The sequence below is a fragment of the Meles meles genome, chromosome 9 (genome assembly GCF_922984935.1).
Source record: "Meles meles chromosome 9, mMelMel3.1 paternal haplotype, whole genome shotgun sequence".
Lineage (NCBI taxonomy): Eukaryota > Metazoa > Chordata > Mammalia > Carnivora > Mustelidae > Meles > Meles meles.
In genome coordinates this window covers 77,416,831-77,444,725 of record NC_060074.1, presented here as the reverse complement: position 1 = coordinate 77,444,725, position 27,895 = coordinate 77,416,831, and the positions used below count along the sequence as shown (strand labels likewise).

At 39.7% G+C, this 27,895-nt stretch overlaps 1 protein-coding gene across 4 annotated transcripts in view; it reads right to left on the bottom strand.

The window, feature by feature from the left end:
• ITGA4 (integrin subunit alpha 4) overlaps window positions 1-27,303 on the bottom strand; it is a 79,625-nt gene extending 52,322 nt beyond the window's left edge. For 3 of the 4 annotated variants that reach the window (XM_046018631.1, XM_046018632.1, XM_046018633.1), the window contains exons 1-9: window positions 26,963-27,303; window positions 26,480-26,601; window positions 9,541-9,647; window positions 9,317-9,446; window positions 7,316-7,383; window positions 5,803-5,932; window positions 4,207-4,292; window positions 3,473-3,535; window positions 3,239-3,376 (exon numbers count right to left, since the gene is read on the bottom strand). In XM_046018631.1, the coding sequence (XP_045874587.1) occupies window positions 3,239-3,376; window positions 3,473-3,535; window positions 4,207-4,292; window positions 5,803-5,932; window positions 7,316-7,383; window positions 9,317-9,446; window positions 9,541-9,647; window positions 26,480-26,601; window positions 26,963-27,159 (1,041 nt within the window). In that variant the 5' untranslated portion in view covers window positions 27,160-27,303. Of the gene's footprint in view, window positions 1-3,238; window positions 3,379-3,472; window positions 3,536-4,206; window positions 4,293-5,802; window positions 5,933-7,315; window positions 7,384-9,316; window positions 9,447-9,540; window positions 9,648-26,479; window positions 26,602-26,962 lie in introns of all 4 variants that reach the window. The other variant, XR_006820257.1, reaches the window with a different exon arrangement.
• Window positions 27,304-27,895: the final 592 nt, after the last annotated feature.

Here is a 27,895-nt window from a genome sequence, read left to right as displayed (position 1 = left end):
CAATTTAGCAAATATTTATTGAGTTCCTACTAAAGGCAATCCACTATGCAAAGAGTGAACAGGCACAAGAGGACAAGGCAGTGTGTGTATAAGACATCCTCCCCTTCTGAAGAAGCCCGGTTACAGGGAAGGCTTCGCACAAACATGTAAATGACTCAAGTACAAATTACTTGGTATCACCAAGAAGCAAGGACATTCATATCTAATTGTGAAAGCAAGGTCAGATTTCATAAAAGATGATATTCAAGGTGGCTACTGAAGGGTGGACATAATTTTGATATATAGAGAGTATCATCAGCAAAACAAATTCCAAAGAACTTGTCTTTATAAAAGGTATGTATAATGAAGGAGACCCCCCCCCAAAATCAGATGGGAGTGTTATGGTGTGGTATTTAATAGGTATTTAATAGGGTTCATATATTCAATATGTGATATACATTCTAAATATTCAAAATATATATCCAATAACCTGCTAACTTTCTTCTCAAAGACTTTTGAATACTAAGGGAATAGTATATATTCCCTTAGAATATATAGAGTATATATATATATATTCTAGTATAGCGTATATATATATATGGGAATATATATATATTCCCTTAGAATAGAAGAATACACTTCTCAAAGACTTTTGAATACTTAGGGAAATTTACCTTCAGTTAGAGAATAGGAAGCTGTCAGAGCAGAGGAGTTGGCACAAATGATTGGAACCTTAGCAATGGAACCGTAGCAATGAAACGTGAATTGGTCAACTGCTGTCTCTTAAGTTGGAAGATGAGTTACTACATTAAGATACTCAGTGTATTGCAATAATGAGTCATTATAAGAACTACCAGATCTCTTTCCAAACTCTGATCATGTCACTCCTTTATAGTTAGAAAAATATCTACTCACTACTCATCATAGAGGATCCTTTCCTCTTCTTAAACAAGTCTGCTCAGCATTCCCTAATCATACTCAAGTTCTTCTGCTCGAGTGATTGCGAAACACCCTTCACCTTTTATTTTCCAACTACAAAACTCCTAATCTTGTCTTGTTCAAATAGTACTTCTCTGTGAATCCTTCTTGACCACAGTGAATTGCTTCTTCTGTTTTGTACATGCTACTAATGTGCTATTTACCAGTTGTATTCAATTCTTTACTCTCATGTTTAGGTCTTTTTCTCGACCCGAGGTCGTAGAGGTCAGGACTAAGATTATTCTCAGCTATTTTCATAGTATTTGTTCCATTTCAGATAGCCACTAAGTGTTTATTATTGTTTTTTAATGAATCATCTCTATAGACAGAATCATTGGCACCAGAAACAGTAAATGATTTTCATCAAGAAATAAGGGATAAGAGGGCTCGGCTCAAAGGAAATGCCTAATTAAGCGAGAAGGGAGAAAGGGCTTCCAGGAGGATGAGAAGGTACAGACCTAATGCAATGGAATGGCACTGAAGTTCCCAGGAAGAGGGTTTCAAGCAGGGGTGATCACTCTTCAAGTATTCTCCAGTCAGAGAACAGTGACCAAGAGTTCTTTGGGGATGTCTGAGAGTTATTTTAATAGAAGTAGGTGGAAGCGAGATTCATTCAAGTATCATTCTTCTTGAGCATTCAAAAACAATTACTGAGCACCCATTTCTCCACTACTCTTTGAAACCCTAAAGAAACAGCAGTAAGCAAGATGGAAGATTCCTCTCCACACGGTGTCTATATGCCATTAGAAGAACAGACAGTATCAAACCAGATGAATAAATAGGTAATATAATGTTAGGTAATGGTTAGTGCCATTTTAGAGAGTTAACAAATAGGAAGTTAGAAGGGAACAAAGGTCACCTATGTCAGAGGTGTTAAAAGCTAAAGTCAATTATGAAATTACCCTGTGGTTCAACGTGGTGGCTCAGGGTAGGCATGAGCAAAGAACAAGAGCGTAGCCTAATGGGTAGGGCTCTTTACTTGCCCTTTAAACAACAGAGACACACTTGAATCTGTCTTTTCTTGTTAGAATTGCTGAGGATTTCGATGACAAAAAATCATATATCTCCCTATTTTAGGTGTATATGATACTTTATAACTAAGCTTTATGGAAACACTTTATAAAGAGAAGGAAAAGTATGCAGAATGAGGATGTAGCTAATATAAGAAGACCATTTATGGATAGGGAAATGTGAAATGTCTATGTAAAAAAAAAAGTAAAGCCTAATATTGCTATTAAGGACATATGAATGATCACTTTGTAAATAGTATGACTTTACTACTAAATTTAAGTTTAAACACAGTCTATAGAAATCCCAGTTCATACATAACTTTGCTGCTCTATATTTGGAACTTTGAAAATTTCTTAGCTTTATAAGACAGTATTTCTCTTTTGAATTGTACAATGTTTAGTCTGATGCTTAATATAGGAACTTATTAAATGCTCTAAACCCATTAACATTACAAATGCCTTCTTGAAACAGATTTTACTTTGTTATATCCTGATTAAAAATCCTGTGCCTTAAGAAATGACCCAATTTTCTCACAAATCCCTTCTTACTCTTAAATTAAAGGAACAGACCAAGACGACCCCGTTAAGGCCCTATCAATTCTTTGTTTTGATTTAATGCCAAGAAGATAGACTGGCAAGATAAGGTCAGCCAAACTCTTTAAGCTGAAATATGAAGTGGTCAGTTTCCACTCCACAATATCCCCCATGATTTAAACCTCAACTGTAAGTGGTAATTACCTATTTCTACAACTACTGTATCTACTTTGGAATAAACTATGCCCATTTTATATTCTTATTAGCAATATCATCTACAAAAATCATGCGAACTAACATTTTATCAAAACACATCTTGTTTCTTACTGTTTTCAAGTCAATAAAAGCATTTCACACTTTAATTAAAATTATTACCGGAAGAAGATAAAGACATTCACAACAGAACCAATAATAAATCCATATTTTGAGGGGCATAGGAAAATCATTCTTTCAAATTAGGCTTGGATCATAATAAAACTACAAGAAACTTCAACTATTTGAAGGACAAGATGTGAGTAGAAAAAATCAGAACAATTAATCTCCTGCTTCTGGAATATCAATAGCTTCCCATCCCCCAGCATGTTACATTTTTAGAGCATTTAGGACAATACCAGAGTTTTTACTTTCATCAGTAAAATTAGCCTAAGAATCTACATGCAGAACTCTGGAAGAAGAAGAGCTTCAGTTTCTCTCGTAATCCCATCAACAGCCTCCAGCTGGTGAACCATCAGACTCACCCAGCCAGAGTTGACGTACACGAACACTCTGCCTTCCTCCCTGATGACGCTCTGCATAGGCGCTCCCACCAGTAGGTCTGAGAAGCCATCTGCGTTGAGGTCCACAGCACACACAGAAGCTCCAAAGTAAGAGCCAAGCTGCCGGAAAACAAAACCAGACCCAGTCACCCGCGGAAAAAAACATGCACGGTTATTCACAAAAGCCCTCAGTGATGCGGAAGGTGGAGACATTACCTTTTTTCCTTTCACTTCATGTAAGATATTTAGTTCTTTCGCATCAATGCTGAATATGTATGCCTGCAAATGGAAAAGGAATTAGAAGAACTCAGATGCTATCACATTACAAAAAAAAAAATTTTCAGGGGATCAAAACATCAATTTTCATAACGTGTTAACAGTTCAAATAGACTTCTGAAAATCCTTTTCAGAGGGATTCAAAAGGTTCAGGGGGAGCGCATTCACATTAACAGGACTTCCTTGCCAAACTGTCTTCTCCACAATGATGGTATCGATCCCCAAAGGCACAGCAAGTGTTGTTGGCCTCACTTTTCAAAGTAAGGCTCAGAAAAGTTTAGTAATGTCTATACAATAGCATAACAAAAACCAGAACCAGAAATAACATCTTCTTTCTGGTCTTAACCCCAAAACATACAGCTGTCTCAATATCCCATCATCTATATAAACATGTGAACCAGTTAATACATTCCCTGGACATCTTGAGATCGTTTTATTTCAGGGACAATTTACTCATAAGAAAGAAAAGCCTCATTTGACTTGTAGAATTTCTCCTTAAAGCTCTTCTAATAGATTTTTATCTGAAAGCAATTTCACCACGAAATGCAGAGCACGGCTCACCACGTCTAGCTTTCACTTCTTACCGTTTTGGCAGTTCCTCCTTTATTATCTCATCTCTCCAGCAATCCTGTTGAAACTTGGTGTAGAAATAAAGGTAAAAATGCAATTCTTACTTTACCAATCTGTTCATGTTGAGGGGCTCCTCCAACTACTTCAGTTGTATGTGGACTCCGAAAATGACCAGCTCCTACTGAGTATCCTTCAAATAAAGTGGAGAAAAGTAGGAGAATTATCATTTGCAATGGGTAAACTATATCATCACAAATCCATTCATAGGCGTAATTGAGACTGAACTCCAAATGACTACACTAAACAGTCTGAAGAATATTTAGCTTAGCAATATTCAAAACTGGTCATTTAGTCTATGCTTTAAGCAATTATTATGTGTTATGAAACTAGGCTCATGGCTTATATGTCCAAGTCCTAGAAATTAAAGACAGCACTTTTACATTTGGTTAGTCTCTGTGTAGTGCCAAGAAATGCTAGCTTCTAGGATTACAACCCAAATATTTTGGGTATCTAAAATAGAACATTTTAAACTAAGTAAAAGAACTTCCTAAATTTCAACTTTTTCTCCATGAAATCTTATTGTAACAAAACTGTATTATGACACAAAAGGTAAAATATTTTATTATATGACAAAAGGCATAATACCAAGTCACTTTTAAGATTTGAGAGAGCAAGCACGCACAGGAGCAGGAGGAGGGGCAGAGAGAGAGGGAGAGAAATCCTAAAGCAGACTCCCTGCTGAGTGCAGAGCCCAAAGTAGGGCTTGATCCCAGGACACTGAGATCATGACCTGAGCTGAAACTAAGAGTTGGATACTTAACCGATTGAACCACCCAGACACCCCCAAATTACATTTCTTATAACACTTCCAGATATCCCTCAACCATAAACAAGTAAATGTTGAATTATAAATGAATTCCCTCTGTTTGGAAATGAAACCTTACTGTATGAATGGGAAAAATACTGCTTTTTTTTTTTTTTATTGTAATCATTTCTGGGTATAGGCTGCTTACATTCAAAGCAAGCCACTTAAACAAACCTGTATTTCCTAAGAAGCTATAGGAAAAACATCCCTTTTACTATAACAGAGGAATTAATTATACCAGGAAAATCTTGCGTTTCTATAGAAATACAGACTCTTAAGTGTCCTGCTGCATAGGAGGAGGAGGAAATGGAAGGGGAGGAGGAGGAAGAGGAGGGAAAGAAGATAAGAATAAACTCTGGGAAATATTCTAAGAACTTATGAGGCGAAGGTCAATGAGCTGTTTTTAGATCCGCATGCTTCATAATGTTACCCATTGTCTAGAATGCTGTCAACAGCTCCACTGACTTTCACTTGGCCCTTTAAGAAACTACACTTACTCATACATGATTAAATGAATGCATGAGGAGTGCTTACACAAGTTCCTGAAATATGGTAAGCACTCAACAGATGCAACCTTTACAATAACAAGTTGACTGCATAAAGATACAAGCTTGCAAGAGTAAACTAAAGCAGGAATTCTAGTCTAACTATATAATAATGATTGCAATTTACATATGTAAAGTATTAAGTTTCATAGATTATACTCTTGAAGCAATAGTTACTGAACTTATTAATTGCTAATGGCTAGTTTGATCTTTTGAAGAGATTAGTAATCATAAAGGAAACTTGTATCTGTAAGACTGAGATGATTGGAGTTTGTCAATTTTTACAGTACCTAAGTAACTTCCAAATTTAACTTGATTATTTGTGTCTAAAAAAGCCTTGTATTTATTTGTGGTTATATTGTAGACAAAAAGAGAGCCGGTCCAATAAGATGATCCTGGGGCTCCCATCACAATTAAGTCCTATAAGACAAAAACAAAAAACAAAAAATAAAAAACAATTTATCATCTATTCAAAGTTTAATCCACCCAAAACCTCCTCCAGATATACATTTTAAGTAAATGGCGATGAGAATATTTTTATAATACATTTCTAAAATCTGAAATTTGATGAATTTAAAAACATATCTGAAAAAAGCCAAAAGAAGTCAGTTAACATATTTTTGCCTACAAGCACGATTTCAGAAAAGAAACTCTCACTTCAGTCACTTAGCAGTGGACTTTAAAATTGAAGCAAGAATCATGGAATACTAGACTAAGCTTTTAGGAGACAGGCAATGTGTTTCTGTTAAAGTGAATGGTATTTGGGTAATTCATTATTGTTTATTATGGAGAGAATCACATGTTGCCAAAGAGTAAAAAGTGGAGTTAATTTATTCCTATTTGCGAAGAGCCATTGACATTTTCTTAACAATGTTAGCTTAGAAAAAAAGAAACCCAGTGGAATTTGGGGGCATATTTGATGATATATCCAAATTTAGGAAAAGGAAACAAAAGGAAAGTTAGAATGAACAGATATATTCAGTGAAATATTAAAGCTTTTAGCAACCAAATGTATTTAACATATTTCTACATTTCCTAAACAATACTGAACTCTTAAAAAGGTCAATTTAAATATAAAGTCTTTTTTTAAAAAACATAGTAAATAATATTTATGGAAATTGCTGACCCAAGGCTTGATACAGCTTGACCACAGATTCAGAAAACAGTCATAAATTCTTACTGGGTTTTGAAGGGAAACTGGGAGATTTGGGGGTTGGATACAACTATGATATTTGATTGTATATCCTTGAGTGTTAGAGGAAAAAAATAGAGCTTGTGAATATGTCTAACTTAAGACAATAAATTTTTAAATCTCTTATTTCTAATAATTTAAATGAAAGATGTAGATTCATATGCTTTTCTCCTTCAACTAGTAATTAAAAGTAACATATCTGGATAGAAATTTTAAACATTTAAGTTAAAGCAAATAACAATAGCTACTTTTGATTCCCATCAAATGATGAGCACTGGGTGTTATATGTAACTAATGAATCATCAAACACTACATCAAAATCTAATGATGTACTTACATGTGGGCTAATTGAACATAATAAAAACAATTCTTGATGCAGGTAGTATTCCTTAGTGTAGACTTGTAGTTGGTCTTACATGGTACAGTCATCTTAAATATTAACCTTTTTTCAAAGTACATGTGGAATACTGAGTAGTAAAAATTAAGTTGTAATACACTCAATTTTAAGAGACAATTTTTATTATTAACTATAAAGCATAATATCACAGTCTCAATCTTAAGAATCAAAATCCAATATGTAAACATTTAAAGGCTATTTTTTGGACTATTACCTCTGTGTAAAAACTAGATATTCCAGCTTGACACGATGCAAAATTTTCTCCAAATTTTTTCACATAATCTAAAATGAAGTAGAAAAACAACTCAGGATCTCATTGAAAAAATAGGCAAAATTTGCATGATTTTGTTAGTCTTCTAAATCCTTACAAATAGACCTTTTTAAGGTCTATATTTTATATTATTTCATCTTTAAAATCATCACTTTGATAAAATGTAATATCACAACTATTTCATATTAATCCTCAAAGATATCCCTCCAAAACAGCAATAAAAAGATGGACCTCTACCTCTTTTTCATGGGAAGAACATGCAGCATACACTCAAAACCACTGTCAAGTGCACATCTAAGATAGATGTAGACTTGTAGCTCCCAGTCCAGGTTTGCATTTAAAATAGGCTTCCTAAATTGTGCCCAGCTGAACGTAACAGGGAGTTAAGATCTGCATGGAGATGGAGGGTCTCGTACTACAAAGCCGTCATGCACTGGATGCTTTTGCAACTTACTAGGAAGACAAAGCCCTGCTTCTCCGGAAGAACTGACATAAGCAACCTCTATAAAAGAATCAGGACCACATCTTTGTTTTGGCTTTGCTAACTAGAAAAATTAAGTAAATTGTTAAGTCAGTTGTAAATACTAGTCCTGGCCATGATTTTTCACTCCTTTAAGATCTTCCCTGACTTTTTTTTTTTTTTTAAATACATTTCCCCCATTATTTTAGGTGCTATAAGTGTATTCCATCTTGAATTTTTTTGTAGAATGTGGCTAGGGATATATGAATAAAAAAATTCTACTCTGAAGATGTTTTAAAGTATAAACTATAAACTATTAAGAAAAAGAATGATAAACATACAGAACACTAGACTGAGTTTTATTTCGATAAGGAATTTAAAAATTCACCTTTTGTATCCTTAACACTCAAAGGCAAATTAGAAATATTATAGGAGCTTTTCTTAGACATCACATACCACAGAGGACCCCCATATGAATTTGCACACGTGGTCAAATTTTGTCAAATAATAGAAATGTTCTTTGGATACTGTAGTCATCATTTTGGTTAGAAAAAAGTGGAAAATGGAATATATATATATATAAAATTCTGAGTTCTCCAAAGACATATTTTTAGAATTTTAGTTCTGCTACAGATTTGTTTTTAATGCTCTGTTGACATTCACCCCTTATTTTTCCCACTTTAACTGCTTATGTCCTAGCTCTCTGCATACACTACTGCTACCTAATGGCCTAGAATGTTCATGGGAAATCTTTTCAAACTTAAGATACCAATCTCTTATCAAGGAAGGCATGCGAATTTAAGAAAAAATAAAGGGGGGGAGGGCGCCTGGGTGGCTCAGTGGTTTAAGCCTCTGCCTTCGGTTCAGGTCATGATCTCAGGGTCCTGGGATTGAGCCCCGCATCAGGCTCTCTGCTCAGTGGGGAATCTGTTTCTCCCTCTATCTCTGCCTGCCTCTCTGCCTACTTGTGACCTGTCAAATAAATAAATAAAATATTTTTTAAAAAAAAGGCACAGTGAATGGGAAAGATTTGCTTACACTTATATTTGAATCTTTGAATATTCTTGGAAGCTAAAGATAAAGCAAAAAATCTAAACAGGTCTCATCGTTCTTGTCAGACTTTTCAATCTCAAATTTTCAATCATAATTTCATGATTTTAAGTGTCTGGTATATGATGAGCATTAGACTTTTACAGAATTAAAAATATATTTAATGTAAAAGTGGATAATGATCAACTACATTCTAGAGTTATTCAAATGTAATTGGACAAATTTCTATCCTAAAAACATAAAGCACATTTTTTGCAACTATTACAGCAATTGAGTAAAAAAAGAAAACACTCTTGAGTAGTTAAAAAGAACACAGCTATTATAAAGGTCTATCCCCCATCCTCTGTACATGCAAAACTGAAAATTAAAAAAAAAATAATTAAAGGCATTCACTTGTTTCTCTTGATCCAGTTAAAATCAAAATGATTCCTTACCTTGATAGCATGGAGCTATTCTTTTACTTAGTTCTGTCCGTAAATCAGAGGGCATTCCATAGCAAACACCCGTAGGGAGCTTATTTTCATTCTTTATATAAAATATATTTTTCCATCTATGCCCACAAGTCTAAATAAAACAAAAGTAGACCAAATGATGTGAACATCACACCCGGCATATCTGAATCCACAGTGTTATCAGTGGACAAACCCTAATAACCTACCACAAGGGATCCATTTTCTCCCGGCTGTCTGGAAAGTGTGACCCCCAGCCACTGATTGTCTCTTTCTTCCAGACAAGTCTTTCCACAAGGTTCTCCAGTAGGGCTACCTACAGCATTTGAAAATACATTGTATCATTAGTTATCTTGAAACCCTGTTATTCTAAGACGGCAGAGATAATAAACATGCTTATCCCAAGTTTTCTCCTTCAGCCATGTACAAAATGCCCTTGATACCTCCTTCTCTATCATCTCCTACTTGGCCCACCGGATGGGGGTAACAGGACGGTTCTCACACCTGGTGGTGTGCGTTTGTAGAAATGACCTCTAGCAGGTAACGTCCTGGGGAGATGGGTGACCAACATGACCGGGGGTGGGGTTAGGGGAAGGAGGTGGTGCGAGACCAGTTTAACCCAACAGGGGCTGGGCAGAAGCCCCTGCGGTGTCATCTGCCGCAAAGAATTTGCACCTTCGCTTTAATCATGTGTCTAGCATTACAGGCAACATTGCCTGAGCACTTTTTAAGACATTTCTTGGATTGAGACTTTAGGGGGAAAATGAGAACAATAGGGCCCTCAGTGCTTAAGTCTCAGTTTATAGAAGCCGGAAGGTGAGAACAAGCACAGGGAAAGTCACTGTGTCTAATTAGCATATTAATAATCCCTGGCATTTAAGACAAACTGCCCTATGGTTTACATTTAGTTTATTATGACTATGTTGAACAAAATAAAAAAGACCTGAAAAAAACAGATTATTTCAGCAGTAAATAAAACACATCAGAAGGCGTTTTGGCAAATACAAAGAGCCAGAAAGCCAAATGTCAGTATTCCTGCTGGGCAACAGAGCACTTCTAAACTGACCAGGAAAAGTGATCTTCCAAAGGTAATTTTTTTTCTTTTGCTAGAGCGACTTCTTCGTTTTCTAGCTGGGATCCCATTAATGTGATTTTTTTAAAAGTGAATTGGGAGGGGCGCCTGGGTGGCTCAGTGGATTAAGCCGCTGCCTTCGGCTCAGGTCATGATCTCAGGGTCCTGGGATCGAGCCCCGCATCGGGCTCTCTGCTCCGCGGGGAAGCTGCTTCCTCCTCTCTCTCTGCCTGCCTCTCTGCCTATTTGTGATCTCTCTCTCTCTGTCAAATTAAAAAAAAAAAATCGTTAAAAAAAAAGTGAATTGGGAGGAGAGTAAGATGTAGTACCCTCAGAATTCTTTTGCTGACTTCATTCCCTTCAATTGCCCTGGGACACTTCCCTTCCACCTGAGCTCAATTCCAAAGGGAATTGCATTTGCATCAGGCTGCGGAATTTGGTTTCGTTTACTTAATTTTGAACACCAGTCACTGGTACCACGTTATCATACGTTTATAGTGACCATTCTCCAAATCATTTGGCACCCTGTCTCCTAGAACCTGGACCTCTAGATAAAGCTTCCTGGGCAAATTCCTCATTTATGCCTATGTACATAAGGCTGATATTTTGCAAGTTATGTTAGTTGCAGTAAATGTCCTAGAGACATGTAGTTTTTCCGGAAGGAATTTTGTTTTCCAGGAGGAATAGAAAGCTGCTTGTGTATACATTTTTTTTTTCTCCAAAATGTCGTTCAGGACAAACAGTAAAACGCTTCGACACAGCTGAACTGAACAAAGTTTCCTAGTGTCTTCCCTGAAGATTCTGACTCAGTAGGTCCAGGTGAGGCCCAGACTACCCCCAGGTGATCCTCAGGGTCTGGAACCTTATTACAAGAGAACCTGCATACGGTTTTTCTGGCCAGATTTCTTACATAATAGGGACTACTTCCGCCGATGGGTAGCAGCTGGCGGGAGCACTGGACTTGAGAACAAGAAGAGGTCTGAAAAAAAGAATGCTGGGGTTGATAAGCAATGTCAGCCTGGCATGAAAAGGGAGTTCGCTGCAGCCCAAACCTTGAAAAAAGGTGGTCCAGATGGAAACATAAGGCTTCTTTGTTAAAATTAACAAAGGAGGTGCCTGGTGGCTCAGTGGGTTAAGCAGCTGCCTTCAGCTCAGGTTATGATCAGAGTCCACAAATCAAGTTCCATGCTGGGCTCCCAGTTCAGTAGGGAGCCTGCTTCTCCCTCTCCCTGCCTCTCCCCCTGCTTGTGCTCTCTCCCTCCTTCTCTCTCCCCCTCCTTCTCTCAGATAAATCATCTTTTAAAAAAATTAAAGAGAAAAAAGAAAGGAAGAAGGAGAGCAAAGGAGGGGATAGAGACAACTCTGAGTGCTGGGTGGGGAAGGTCTGACAGAATTGTTACTGTGGTTTCATGGTGCCAACACGATGGAAGGAAAGTGAAAAGGGACGCACACAAAACTTTAACTTTCACTGTGATGCCATTTTCAGTTTGGACCTTTCACCAAGACTGCCGGTTATTTAAAATTTTTACTAATGTCAAAATGGATACATGGTAGACTGTCTACCCGAAGGTGAAATTCCTGTTACTTATCACAACAGACACTTCAGTTATTATCTTCTCGGAAAATACCAAAGTCCTTCTAAAATTATTGTCCCTCGGTTAACTAAGGCAGCTGAGCAAGAGGAAAATTAAGGTTAAGAGAAAAAGGAGGTCACAAACAATATCTCAGTGCTCCTCAAATGTGGCATATTTCAGGGGCACTTTCATCACGATTATACCATCAATTATACCCAATATTTAGAAACAAATTTACTGTTCCAGAGACGCCATCCTGGAGTTCAAATAAACACAGAGCCACAAAAGATCACGTAAACTGCTCAGTGAAAATGGCCAAAAAGTTCTTATGTCAATTGTTAGTGCCTGTTTCTTAACTCAGCTCTTTCAGCAATAAATTTTACAATGATAACCACAGAAACCGTGGTGTTAAGCAGTTTTCTGGGGCTGTAGGTCATTCCACATCACATCTGACCCACCAGGTGACACCAGGGAATCTTCATTGCTCAGAGTCTCATACAGGAGAGCCAAACCACTCATGGTCCTACTTTCTCAAGGTCACTTCGCTCTAGCATTTTCCTCTCCGTGTCTGTGTCTGCAAAGCTCTCAGACCTCTGGGACTTACACCAATCATCCCCGCTCTTCCCACCAGCTGCTGCTCTGGCCTTGGACCTGAATGACACTGCCCATTTTCCTGGTTCTTCAGCTTTACCGATCATGGGACTTTGCCTCCTCAGGGATGAAACCAATTCCTATAATAAATCTCCTATCTATCTACCCACCTACCACCTACTGACCCTACTGGCTCTGTGTCTCTGGTGACGGCGAACACAACTACATTCCTTTCCTTGCAACTACCCTACTTCTAGGACTTAATAATAACCAAACTCATCGTGGCCAGTACCCCACCTTGTTCACCCTTATCCCCCCTCAATACACAGCCCAGAAATGTGTGCTGGTAATGCAGTAGGTTAAAAAACAGCTCAAAGCTTCAACTGTGGTTTGACTAAGTTTCTTCTATTTGTGCTTTTGTGTCCTAAGATGGGCACAAAAGGAAGAATGCACAGGCATGAAGAAATGTCACAAAGTCATGAAACAATTATTCTTCCATGTGAGGAATAAAAACCAATTCTGATAAGGGCTCAAACACACACGTTCATAGGGATTTCTCCTACCCACTGCCTGATGTGCTTTTGCCGCAGAGGCAGCACCCAACAGTGCCGGTAATACCCGGATACTTTCAGCTCTGATCCAAACAGGATTATTTCAAAGAACAGCCTCGTTGTCACTCACCACTGCTGTTCTGGGGCTTTACTTAATTTCAAGGAACTTTTTAGCCTTTTCTTCTGTAGTGCTCGCAGAATCCTGTCAAAGAGGTAAACCATTCGCATCATCAGCTCCTGCTCAGGGCCGTCTTCAGAGCTTTCCCTTAACCTAGCTTGCCCGAGGTCACGCCTCTAGAACGTGCGTGGTTCTCAGACGCATCTGGACATTAGGATCACCTGGGGGGAGTTTAGAACAAGTACCGACACCTGGGCTCCACTTCTGGAGCCTCATATTTGATGCGTCTGGATTAAGACCCAGACCTAAGAATTTTCCGAAAAGCTCCCCCGACAGGTGTCCATGTGCAATTGAATGTGTGCTCTACAATGTAAAGGGTTATGCCTTCTCCTATATTACATCGTCTTTGAAAACACTCCATTTTTAAAATAATTGTATTTTTTTTTCTTCCTTGGTTTCAGCTAGATATCAAAATAGGATATGAAATGTTGGACAAACTTTCTTCATGTGGAAATACAGTATTTCTAATGTGGTCAGAAATGATTATTTTTAGAACTGTCATGAGAAAGTTAATTCTCTTGAATTTCCCTGACAGGACATCATAAATAAACTCAGATTATCTTTATATTTTATCCAAATGTCACACTGAAATGATTTATAATCTGGTTTTCAATCCAGCTCATACATTTCTAATCTAAACTCTTAGTAAATCAAATCAGCTTCATAACTGAAAAAGGACTTTACATGGTTTAACATAAAAGAGGTCAGCAGAAATTAACATGTGATCATTTCCCACGCTTTTGTACAAGTAGAATGACTAATCTTAGCACAGTTGAATGCATTTTCCCAGTAGATATTAAAAATAAAACCATATTCTTTATTTTAAAAATTAGGCCTACTTTTCATTTTTATATTTTAAAATTTCCTTTTTATTTATTTATTTATTTTATTTTTATTCCTTTTTTAAAAAATAAAAGATGTATGCTTTTTACTTCAGTTTCTTATTTCCATCGATGGATTTTGTATCAGTCTGTACACATGTCTATAAATGTGAATGAGCGGTTCATTTTGTCAGATGACTACAAAGGCTGCTAGTACAAAGTCAGTTTGGTCCATTCTTCTCCAACCCTTTTTTGGTTGGTATACATATCACCAGTTTGAGTTTCATCGCTCCGAGTGAGTGCCAAAATATGACAGACACTACGGAAGACTAGTTGTTCACTCCTGAATGTCCCCTTCATAAGGGCAGGTGGACTATCTTGTTGACTGTAGCATGTCCGCAGCACAGAATGGGACGTTATGTACAATAGGCGGGAACGAAATATAGGGAGGGATTCTCTAATCCATTGATCATCACAAAAATCCTTTAGGAGGATAGGTCTGCGAACTTTTTGCCAAATTCTCTGGGATTTAAGCTTTGGTGAGGTCTTCTTTCTTCACTACTATTTGTCTCTCCTTCTCCAAAATATTCTCTTCAGTTTTAAGATAGTAACAGATGGTCTGAAGGGAAACATTTGCAGGTTTGAAGATCTTTACAGAGTGTGATCTGGGAGTAGGACAAATTAAGATAGAGAATCAGCTGGGGCCCACAGGAGGTACCTACGTCAGAGGGTTTCTGTGAGCATCTTGAGGAGTAAATGAGATACCCGTGGAGTGCTTGGGCCAGAGCCTAGCAGAGGAAGCAGGCAAATGTTCGTCGATGTTGACATTATTATTATTTTAAGGATTAAGCTAAACATGATTAAACTGCACATCTGGCATGTCATATATCCACCTCCGTAAAATATTTGTGGCCCATCACTGCCAGGCCTCATCATTCACGTTTAAGTCTTTTAATTTTCACAGCAGCAGCAGGGGACTGTTATCAATCCCATTTTCCAGAGGACACAATTAAATCTGAAGGAAGTAAAGTAACTTCCTTGAATCCAGGGGGCTGATAAATTAAAAGGGTCAGAATAAAAAATTAAAAGCTTGTCAGAAATCAAAGGTCTTTGTTACTTCCTATTACTCTATCACATATACAATAGAACTCTACAAGTATTTCAGAGATATGAATGAACTGAAATCAATTTCACTTTCTAAGTCTTTTGTTTCACCGTAAAATGTGCTTATATAATATCACAAATCTGCCCACAGGCTGTTCAGTCAACTTTCAAGAAAGATGGCACTTACTCAGTCCCTCTCTTGCCCTGCCCTTTTCCTCAATTTAGATCGGTTCTTGGTATTTTGGCATTACCACTGAGGAAGGCCCAGGGGGAAAGATCAGACTCCAAGTCCTTCTTCCTACAACTTGCTGACAGCTTGAGTGAAACATTTTGTGGGTGAAGGAGCCTGGGACTTTTGGATGCAATGACATGTTTGGTTTATCTGCCTGAGTCATGGGGCTGTGGGTTCCCCATCGGCTCAGACATTTGACTGGCGTTCTCAGTCTGACTTTCTAGCTACTACAGTAACATACACACTTATCTGATCTGATCTTTCAAAAACACGATGAAATTTTAAGTTTCAGGAAAAGGCCAATTCCTTTTTTTTTTTTTAAGTTGAAGTCCTTTTCCCTTGAAAGATGAGTCCTATACATCTCAAATTCTTCTTAAATAATTCTGAGACATGGAGGAACACTGTTTTATTCTATGTTCTATAAAGAGTCACTTATTTAGGATATTTTTATTTGTAGAAACAATAATCACTGAGTACAAATAATTGTACAATTCCTTCCTCTATTTAAATTCAGAATATTAGAAAAACATATGCGATTAAAAGTGAAAATTCAATTTAACTGTGAAGATGATCAGATCTACCATTGCAGGGTTATGAGAATCACAGAAAATTTGCCCTTGTGGCTACAAGACTTCCTGGCACCTAGTAGGTGTTCATTAAATGGAAAATGCCTCTGCTCCACAGCATCCCCACGTTGTGCTGACTTAGACTGCACCAGCAGAGGGCGCTCACGGCGCTGCGAGATTTAGCCAGCCAGCCTTCAGCTCTTTCACCCAAGTGGCCCCTTCTTGTAGTTTTTCTTATCAAATTCTAATTACTATTAAGTCCATTATGTTCACTACATTAAATGATGTACTTTTCCCACATACATAATAAAACACAGTGGTGATATTTTTGAAAGATAACAGTGATGTTTATGATTTCAACTACAGTAACAATAATTTTAGGTCGTGAAAAGTAAAATGCCAAGTTTTGGAGAAGACATGGGACGTGAGAATACTGAACTTCCAGGACTGTTTCCTCCAGCTTCTCTGGAGTCAAGATATCAAAATAAGCACAAAGGAGTCAAAGATCAAAGTAAACATCAAAATTAGAAATTAGTCTCAAAGTATTTTCTTTCTAAAAAGACATGTATTTACATCTCATATTCTCAGGCTTCCTAGTCCAAATCTCATAACGGTTAGTAACCATGTGCAGTATAGGTGAGAAAGAGCTCAGAATCGTAGACCTGAAAAAGCTGGTGGTGTCAGTCCTCTGTTTCATTTTATTTAATATCCCCTTTTTTAGTTTATACTATTTATTTATTTTCCCTGATTGTATTCATAGAGTTCAGCACAGAGGTAGATGTCCCCAAGCAGAAGAGCCAAGTTTTAGGGCTGCAATTTTATAAATCAGGGTTGATCCTCAGTCATCACTAGACCTCAACATTCTAGAAAACCAGGTCACTTGTGAGCTTAATTCTGGGTTCAGGTTCTCCTCCCACAATAATAACTAATATTTATTACATGCTTCCTATGTACCCAAGCACACTTTTAATACCATGTAGACATAAATATTAACTCATTTAATTTTAATTACATTCCTATGAGCAGATATTATCATAATCCAAACTGCACAGATGGAGAAGCTGAAACAAAGGGAGGCTAAACATCTTGCCCAAAGTTACACCTCTCATAAGTGGGGAAGGAAGGATTCAGGTAGACACTGTCAACTAATGTCACAATGATGGCTATTAGGGGGCACCTGGGTGGCTCAGTCGTTAAGTGTCTGCCTTCAGCTCAGGTCATGATCCCAGGGTCCTGGGATCGAGCCCTGCATCGGGCTCCCTGCTCAGTGGAAGCCTGCTTCGGCCACTCTCACTCCCCATGCTTCTGTTCCCTCTCTTGCTGTGTCTCTCTCTGTCAAATAAATAAATAAAATCTTTAAAAAAAAAAAAAGAAAAGAAACAATGATGGCTATTAGTACTTTTTCCTGTGAGGCAGGGAAAGAATCCAAATATTGATATTATTCATAAACCTATATAAACTCTATTTCTATAATAACCTACTCTTGTAACACTAATTTCCAATGTAAGAAAACAAGGAAAGAAAATTTTCTATTTCCATGGTTTTCAATTAATCTCTTGGACTTACAGATTCATTTGAAAAACTATCACTCATAGTTGGATACCATTTTGGGTGTCTTTGAAACAAGAACAATACAAAAATGTAAACTGAAAAAGAAAAAAAAAACTCTAGGGAAACGCGCTCTCACTTAACAGCAGGTGGTCATTATTGAAACACTGGGCTTGGTTTGGAAATTTACAAGCTAGGATGGAGGAGGTCAGGAAGATGTGAGGTATGAAGTATATGAGAGAAGTAAGAGTCAGTCCAGAACTCTATGGCATTATTCAATGTATGGCATTATTCAACCCTCCTCAGTTTCTTTTGTGACATTAAGAGTCTCTTATGGTTTGTCTCTCTCCCGATCCCATCTTGTTTCATTTATTCTTTTCCTACCCCCCAAACTCCCCACATTGCCTCTCCACTTCCTCATACCAGGGAGATCATATGATAGTTGTCTTTCTCTGACTGACTTATTTCACTAAGCATAATACACTCTAGTTCCATCCATCATCACAAATGGCAAGATTTCGTTTCTTTTGATGGCTGCATGGTATTCCATTATATATATATATACCACATCTTCTTTATCCATTCATCTGTTGTTGGACATCTAGGTTCTTTCCATACTTTGGCTATTGTAGACATTGCTGCTATAAACATTCGGGTGCACATGCCCCTTCAAAAAAATCCCCATTTTTAAAGATGGTCAGTTCCAAGCTCCCTGTCCCAGGAGTGGGTATTATCATTCAGATTGTGGTGTGAGCAGGAAGAATCTTTGGAACCCAAGACTGGCCCAGACTTCTGGAAATGGAGCTGAAGTGTATAGGAGAGGAATCATCCAGATCTGATAAATGTATCCATCCATTTCACATTTATTAAGCTTTTACTATCTGCTCATCTGGCTCAACTAATCAGGTGTCTGCTCTTCCAGGAAACCTTCTGTCATTATTCAAGCAGTTTCTTCTCCCCACTGTATCTCTATCATCACCTTTAATACATATTCTCATCATTAATGATCCAATGTTTACCTGCCTCTCTTGTCATCTAGAGTGAATTTAGGGCTTCAGCCATGTCTTACCCAACTTTCTATTCCTGCTACTTAGTGTAAGTAACCAATAAAACATATTTAATTAATGAAGGAGGAATCCAGATAAAAGTGTTGTTGACACTTGCTACCAGTATTTTCTTACTCCTCATTTCTCAAACCTCTGCCGTCTGGCTTCGCCACTAAAACTGGTCTTACTAAGCTTACTCATGAACTATTTCTCTCTATAGCCAATGAAACCTTCTAAGTTCTTACCTTGCTTGACCACTTGGCAACTTTTGATACTGCCAACCATTCATCTCTTCTTAAGATCTCTCATCCTTTGATAATGCCACACTGACCTGATCTCCTTGCTACCTCTTTAGCTTTTCTCCTCAGTACTTTTTTCAGACTCATCTTTCCTTCTCTAGTTGTTTTCAACCACGGCTGAATATGGGTATCATCTGGGGAACTTTGGAAACTCTAATGTCCTACTAAGGGTTCTGTGTTCAATTCCATTTGTGTGTGTGTGTGTGTGTGTGTGTGTGTGTGTGTGTGTGTGTGTGGCTTGGGGGAAGTGGTTTCCACCAACAAGCAATTCTCTGACCCTCACAGGGTACCCTATAATTCAACTCAATTCTGACTCTATCTGGTGATAAGCATCAGATCCCACAGGTTAAGGTTTCATTCCTACAAACTGTCCCATTCCCAACACACACACACACACAGAGTTCAGATGTCCATCAAAAGTCCAGGTTGTCACCTATACTTTTAACCACTGGCTATCAGAAGTTTCAACTACGGCGTACCTGGGTTTGATTAATTTGCTAGAGCACCTCACAGGATTCAGAGAGGCATTTTACTTCCTAGATTACTAATTTATTATGGAAGGATATAACTCAGGAGCAACCAGAAGGGAGAGATACACAGGAAAACGCATGGGGAAAGGGTATGGAACTGGCACTTTCTCTGAGCTCTCCACTAGTCCCCGAATCTCCATATCTTTACCAATCCAGAAGCTCTCCCAGCCCTGTCCTTTTGGGGTTTTATAGCAACTTCTTTACATAGACACATGACTGATGAAATCACTGGCCATTGGTGATTAATTCCATGCCCAGACCATCTCTGCATCCTGGAGGTTAGGGGGTGGGATGGAAAGTCCCAACTCTCCAATCAAATGTTTGGCTCCACTAGTAACCAGCCCCATCCTTACTTGGGGTCCAAAAGCCACCTCACTCACAAAAGACATCTTTGTAGCTCTCATCACTCAGAAAATTCCAAGAGTTTTAGGAGCTCTGTGCCAGAAACAGTGAATAAGACCAAACGATATATATTTTTTTAATTTTAAAGATTTTTATTTATTTGACAGAGATCACAAGTAGGCAGAGAGGCAGGCAGAGAGAGAAAGAGGGGGAAGCAGGCTCCCCGCTGAGCAGAGACCCTGATGCGGGGCTCAATCCCAGGATCCTGGGATCGTGACCTGAGCTGAAGGCAGAGGTTTAACCCATTGAGCCACCCAGGCGCCCTGACCAAATGATATTTCTTACTATAAATCACAATGTCACAGCTACCTAGACCCACCTGCAGAGATTTTATTTATTTAGGATGAGCACAGGTATTATTGTTTTAAAGATTTTATTTTTTTACTTGAAAGAGAGAGCACACTAGAGAGCATGAGTTGGAGGGGGGTAGAGGGAGAGAGAGAGAAGCAGCATCCCTGCTGATCAGGGATTCCCAAGGCAGGCTTGATCCCAGGACCCAGATTATGACCTGAGTTGAAGACAGATGTTTAACTGATTGAGCCAACCAGGTGTCCTGAGCGCTGGTATTCTTTTTTTTTTTTTTTTCCTTTTAAGATTTTACTTATTTGTCAGAAAGAGAGAGAGAGTGGGCATAGGCAGGGGGAGCAGAAAGAAGCAGGCTCTCAGCTGAGCAAGGAGCCTTATGTGGACTTGATCCCAGGACCCTGGGATCACGACCAGAGCGGAAGGCAGATGCTTAACCATTTGAGCCACAACTCCACAGACTGCCAGGTAGACCTCTCCTGCCCCACAGACTCACACATCCAACTGATTATTAGATATCTGTTCCCATGTCTTTCGTGGACAGCACTACCTTCCATCCAACAGCCCAAGTCTGAACCTTGGGTAACATCTTTGAAACCTTCTTCCCTTTTATCTCTCTCACTTAATAATTACCAAGTCCTGTTGAGTCTGTCCTCTAAATAGCTGTATTTGCTCCTTCTTGCTGCCACTGTCTTAGAACAAGCACTTATCACATGTAGCCTAAATTAAAACAAAATCTTACTACAATTGTTTCTCTACCTTCAGCCCTGACTCATTTACTCCCAAGCATTCCCTACCCTGCAACCAGAAGTATCTAAAACACAAATCTGATCATGTCACTCCCCAGCTTTAATTACCTATGGAAAGTTCACACGACTTAACCAGAGCTCACAAGGTAGTACGAAAACAATCCCTGCTTAGCTCTCCCACCTACCATCCACTTCACACTGCACACTCCAATTGTATGCATTCTTCTTTTGTTTCAAAGATGCCATGCTCTCACAGACCAGAGACTTCACATACATTGTTTGCTCTGCCTGGCACCCTTTGCCATAAACCTCCTCTTCCCATGAACTTTGATAGTTATTCAGTCCTCCACTTGAACATCAATCCCCAAGGAAGTCATCACCTTATTTTCCTAATTAGATCCTCTCACCACGCTTTCCTTTAATAACCTATCCTACGGACTCTAAACCCTCTTGGGGCAAAACCCATGTTTCTTTTCAACTTCCAAGTTTCTGGCCCTTTGGCACCCTTCAGCAAGTGAAGGAATGAATAAATGACCCACATGTACAATGGATTGCCACATCTGGCTCTAGGATTGCTGCCTTCGGAGATATTTGGAGTCATTAGGAATATTACTCAGTGATCAGGTAAACAAGGCAAAAATGAAATGCATTTAGAAAACCTCAGCTCTCAAATTAGGTGGAAACAATTCTTTTAGAGATGGAGTTTGGGAAATTGCTGGAAATCAGGAAACTTAATTCTCTTAACATGATAGTTTATTAATGAAGCTCTCTGTCTTGATCTTCTGCATAATTAGAAACTATGTTCAGGGGCAATTTTTCAAAATGACCAGAGTGTATCAGTCTCAGCTTCATAAGGTACAATTTAAAGAGTATTGCAAATGAAGAAGAAACGTTATCAAGAACATTTTTGAAGTTTCAGCAGTGTGAGGTTTGCCTTTTAATGTTAAGCTAATAATTCCTACAAATCAGGCAGAAGTGAGAATGAGATAATCATTAGTTTAATGATGCAATGCTAGTTAATCTCTTCCAAATAGGTTGTGTAAAATAACCCCTGAGGTTGGCTAGGGTGATTTAATTCTAGAAAGAAATCTAAAGGGGAATAATGATGACCAACTTGTGATGGATCATTGTTCTTTCTGGTAAAGAAAAGAGAGGCACAAGCAAGAACCTTAAAGGTCTAGTAATTATGCAGCGCTAGGTATGGAAAAGAAAAGTGAAAGTCCTATTCATTTACGCACAGATACTTGGAAAGCACCTGTTAAAAAGTTAGTGGTTTTTTTTCATGCAGGGGAATTATATTTCTCTGGAATAGTGGTGTCCAATAGAAATTACAATATAAGTCACATATGAAATGTTTAATTTTATAGTAGTCACATTAAAAAAGTAAATGAAATAAAAATAATTTTTAAAATATACTTCTTTTAACCTAACACATCCAAAATATTATTATTTACATATGTAATCAGTATTAATTTTAAAATATTCACTTTGGCATATAATTAATATCTAAAGAATAAAGGAGATGTTTTATATTCTGTTTTTTGCACTAAGTCTTTGAAATCCATCATTTAATTTACATTACAGCACCTCTCACTGCAAAATAACTATATTTCATGTGCTCAATGGCCACAAGTGAATACTGGTTACCATACTGGGTACGTTTGTAACTGTAGACTCTTACTCAGATGTGTGTGTGTGTGTGTGTGTGTGTGTGTAGCATGTGTATAATGTTATTAGTGGTGACTCCAAAGTAAGAAAAGGTCTGGATGTCTTTTGAATGACCAAATAAAGACAATCTTTTTAGTGTAATTTTATAAACATTTATGTAATTATGTTCTAATTCTTTGAATATTAGTAATCCATGGAAAGTCTATGATTCCATATAGTAATGGAGTCATTATTTATAATGCCTTAATTTAGCAACCACCTGTGATCAAAGTTTCCTTTAGGGGCGCCTGGGTGGTTCAGTCATTAAGCCTCTGCCTTCAGCTCAGGTCATGATCTCAGGGTCCTGGGATTGAGCCCTGCATCAGGCTCTCTGCTCAGCGGGGAGCCTGCTTCCCTCTCCCTCTCTCTCTCTCTCTCTGCCTGCTTCTCTGCCTGCTTGTGATCTCTGTCAAATAAATAAATACATAAAATCTTAAAAAAAAAAAAGCCTCAGCAAGGGCGCGTGTGTGGCTCAGTCGTTAAGCGTCTGCCTTCCGCTCAGGTCATGATCCCAGGGTCTTGGAACTGAGCCCCACATCAGGTCCCTGCTCTACAGGAAGCCTGCTTCTCCCTCTCCCACTCTCCTGCTTGTGTTCCCTCCCTCGCTGTCTCTCTCTGTCAAATAAATAAATAAAATCTAAAAAAAACAAAAAAACAAAAAAAGCCTCAGCAAGGATACAGAATGCCTGAGTGGAAAAGCAACTGGATGTGTGAAATCACTATCGCCTCCTCAGACACAACGTGTTTGGGAACAAGTCTGGGCTCAGACCCTTCTATGGGGACACCACCTTCCTTTGGTTCACAGAGGGAAGTACCACAGAACTGAGGGGAGAGACACTTCTCAGTGTGGAAGATACTCTCAGGGAGGTGGAGGCAGCCTGTCTGCACGCAGGACCCAAAGCACCTCTTCACAAGTCAATTCACTTCACTAAAAAGAGTATCTCACTCTCAACACCTTACCCCCTGAACGTTCTAGATAAATGGGCATCTGCTGCTCATTTCTGATTATGGCTACAGTGAATATACCATAGCCTGTGACAACATTATCCAGGGAGGATGGCATGCAATGGGAGGGTACTGATCTCTTCCAAGGGAGGAGTCTATCTGAGCCAAGCTTTGATGTGAAATTCTAACTGAGAACTAAAGACCAATCCATGTGGATAGTATTGAAATTATTAGGAGACAGGCACCATTTTAAGAGATCTTCCAACTTCATCTCCTTGGTAGTCAGTTAAGCCATTCCAAAGGAAAGAAAACACCTTACTGACATGGCAGTCGTAGCTCCATACTTAGTGACGACTGTAAGACTTTTCTGGTTGGGTCCACAAGAAAATATTTTCACCATGTTTCACCTCAGCTGTTACCTCTTACTTCCTACATTTAACTTTTTGTTTAGTTTATTGATTGTCCCTATTTATTAACCTCAACCTGTCTATAGCAGGTAACATACAGATATCGTTTTAAGTAGAACACAGGGACAAAAAGTAATAAACTCATACTTTAAAAATACCTGTTATATGTCAGGTAGCAAGCTAAGCATTTTCTATACAGTATAGCTACCCCCATTTGAGACAGGCTAACTGAATCCATCCTCATAATCTGTAGAATTAGAATACTGTACATGTCCATAGTTAACATTTTTTTTTCTTGAAGCTTTTCCACAGAAAATATTACACAGTCCACAAACCTGATAATCTTAAATGTCTTTCACTACCAATTTATTGTTTTTAGTGTTTCCTTTCTGGACTTCATCCCCATCCCCCTATTTTATAGGTTCAGGTTACTTCTGAGATTGTTCTGAATAGAAACACACAATTTCTTTATTGAAGGAATAAAAGATATATTGTTTAAAATGTTCTATGAGAAACAACTTCAGTCAGTTCTTTTGCAAATATTCCAATCTATTACCACAGCTAGAAGTGTTTCAAATGACTGACTGACCAGAAAACTTGTCTTCCTTTTTGCCTTTTATCTCAGTCAACACCTTTTTTTATGGACCAAAACTTTGAAAACTAAAAATGTCATTCAGCTTATCATTTCTAATTAAGTCTCTTATTCATCAAACTTTCACTTTGCCTTTATTCATTTATCCATCTAATAAATCTTCACTTAATTCCTGTTTCTGGCACATCAACCATGTGCATATGGCTCTAAGGATATGTCTATATTCAATCCCTTAGCTCCACATGCCCCAAAATTTAGGTTTTCCTTGCATTTCAACAGGCATTACTATCTCAAATTGTGTGTAATATTATGACATGATCTTTCCGGTTAAACACAGACATCTAGAAATAGATTCAGTGCCCTTCCAGACAGGAAGTAGGTAATACCAGTAGTTACAAGGCCATGGATCAGGAAACTGACAGGACAACAGAAATGAAACTTTTCCTTGCTGAGACTCTGTCAAGATCCTCTGGCGATCAAGCTTGTCTCCTCCACTTCCTAATTCTTTATTCCACAACTATTTCATATAAGGAAAATTATGCTTTGCAGAATTGTTCCAAATGGATAGGTCTATGAACATTATGCCTTCCTAGTGTGCCTTTTGGGATGGAAGAAACTTAATGAGAGGCCAGTGCTGATTCCACATGCTACAGACAACTGCTAGACTTTCCTGGACGCTCTCTGAGTTATGTGTATACTCTCTTTGAATTCATTCACAATGAGGGAAACCATCTTCCCAGTTGGAGTAAGCAAAAATTACTATAAAAAGAAAAAGTTTAAAGATGCAGTAGCTTATCCCAAAGGTCTATTTATGCAAAGATAAACATGAAAAAAGTACCAATTGTAACCTTTTATTCACCATTTGCAGATGATGTATCAGCAGGCAGACAACATACTGGACTCTTCATTTAATTTTATTTGCACTGAAGATGCACAAAGGAAAGGAAAGGGCTTGGACGTTGGAACCAAGCTGACTTGATTGACTTGAGGTTCCATCTTTCCCTCATTAGCTGAGTAACTTCAGAAAAAGTACTTGCAATCCTCTGAGTCACAGAGCCTTCATGTGTAAAGTAGGAACAATGCCAACCATGACCCAGTGGTGCTTTTGGGGTGGAGGGGCAGAAGCAACACCACACATATCAGTGTCTAACTGTTTAGAACAAGATAGGTCTAAATTAATATCAGTTCCCCTTTCTCCCCCCCCCCCCCCCCCCCCCCCCCCCCCGTGTCTGTGCAAAACAACTTTGGCTTTTGGCTTTGAAATGCAAACTTTCGCCCCCACCAAAATACACTTTTTCAAGTTGTCACCTAGCTAAGAAGAGACATTAAGAAATGACTTCAAGAAGAGCTATCCATTTAACACGGGAGTTTGGGGAGAGAAAAATGAAAAATTATACCTCGTTTTAACTCTAGTGACAATGGAGATGCCCGTTTTTCCTTGAGCTCTTCTTTTATTTTTCATATTCTAAACAAAACGGTAACATTTTCTTTTTTTAGAAAGCCCTCAGGCTCAATGACAGGATATGGGATCAATTCCAACTGCTATTCCTGATCGGCCCCTTAGCCTGATCTTTAACAAGCCAGAGAGGTCAAAGATGGAAATAAAATGCTTAAGTGATGGCCTAGCTGGATCCTGTCTTCAATGTGCTGAGAGCTTTAAAATGTGTTCTACATAAGGGACAGAGAAGGAGAGCTGAAGAGAATGTATCCTAAGAAACTTTCCTCTCCACAGTTTTTCCAGGGTAATCCAATCGTCCTCCTAAGCAAAAGGGAGAAAAATATTGACAGAAAGAAGGGAATCGCTTTTGTTTTAACAAGGTTAGATGGTTTGGAGCGAAGAATGAACATCATTCATTTTAGACTAGAATTAGGCAACAATGAGTTTTTCCAGGACAGATGCTAGTTCCCCCGGGGTCCCAGACCCAACTCACCCAGCTGGAGCTGTTCGCAATTCAGGTCTGGATTCTTTCCGATCTTGCATCTGTAAATCGCACCGGGATTGACCACTGAAGCGTTGGCAAGCCAATTGGCCGTGGGCGCCCCCACTACGAGCCTAAAGCGAGAAACGTGCACGTGCGTGCAGACGTGAGCTGGGCTGCCCACTGAACTCCTGGTCTCCACGACTCGCAGCTGGCAGAGGGGCCGCTCCCCCAAACCTCCATCTCCGCCCACCACCTCGCGCATCAACCCGCCACCCCCAACTCGCAGCTCCCAGAGCCTCGCGCCAGAACGCACCCCAGGCGTGCCACCCCGAGATAAGTTAGCTGCCCGAGCAGATCCAGCGAGCTGACCGTCCAGCGCTGCCCTTCTGGCTCCTCCAGAGGAAGGAAAGTTTGAACTGGGCAGGGAATCCCTGACGCGCCGTTCTCCCTCGGCTCTCAAATGCTCAAAGCGCCCAGTCCCACTCCACTCACCATCGGTTCGCCCCGTGGCTGTGCAGCACCACCGAATAGCCGAACAGGGTGTTGGGGGGGCCCTGGTAGAGCAGCGCGCTCTCGGTGTCCACGTTGTAGGGGCGCCCGGTCGGGACTCCCAGGCACAGCCACAGCAGCACCGCCTTCCAGACGGCGGCGCCTCGGGGACCGGGCCCGCACCTCGCTTCCCCAGCCATGCGCTCTCGGAGGAGAACATTCAACACCAAACAGCCACTGTCCCAAAGTTGAGCGGGATGAGAAGGTCGGCCAAGGGGAAGAGCGCCCCAAGAGAAGTGCAGCGTGTCCGGCGCCGGCGGGCGAGAGGGAAGGAGGGAGGGAGGGACACACAGAGGAAGGGAGGGGAAGTCGGGCCGCCGCGGGCGGAGCAATCGAGGTTGATCTGGGATGCAGCAAGCCCGCAGGGCCCACGCCCCGCTTCTGCACCCGGGAGCTGCGGGTGCTCGCGCGGTCCCGGGGCGCCGGCCTCTGGGTGGGGTCCCGGGCGTGGTGCGGAGGCACAGGACCCTGCGCGGTCTCGCCCCACGCGTGGCTGTAGGGGGCGCTGGGGGACCTCGGCTGCGCCTGACGTGCGTCCGAGCCGGGGCCTCCCAGCCGGCGGAGCGCCGGGTGACTCTGGACTCCCAGGATTTGCGAGAGGGGAGCTGGAAGGGACACGGGGCTTCTCCTTTTAAGCGTGGTTAGGTCCGCCTGCGGAGCGGCGTGGCCCCAGCCTGACCCGCGGGCGCACCACGATGAGCAAAGGATCTCCGAGGCCTGCCTGGTGTGGCCCAAGAGGCCAGCCACAAAACTCGGGCACCAGGACGGAGGCCGAGAACTGTCTGCATCTTTCGTGGATAAGCTCTATCTCCGATAGTGGTGGGGGTTGGTGAGGGGCGGAGAGGGCATAAACAGCCACAAGAGAAATTAACCAAA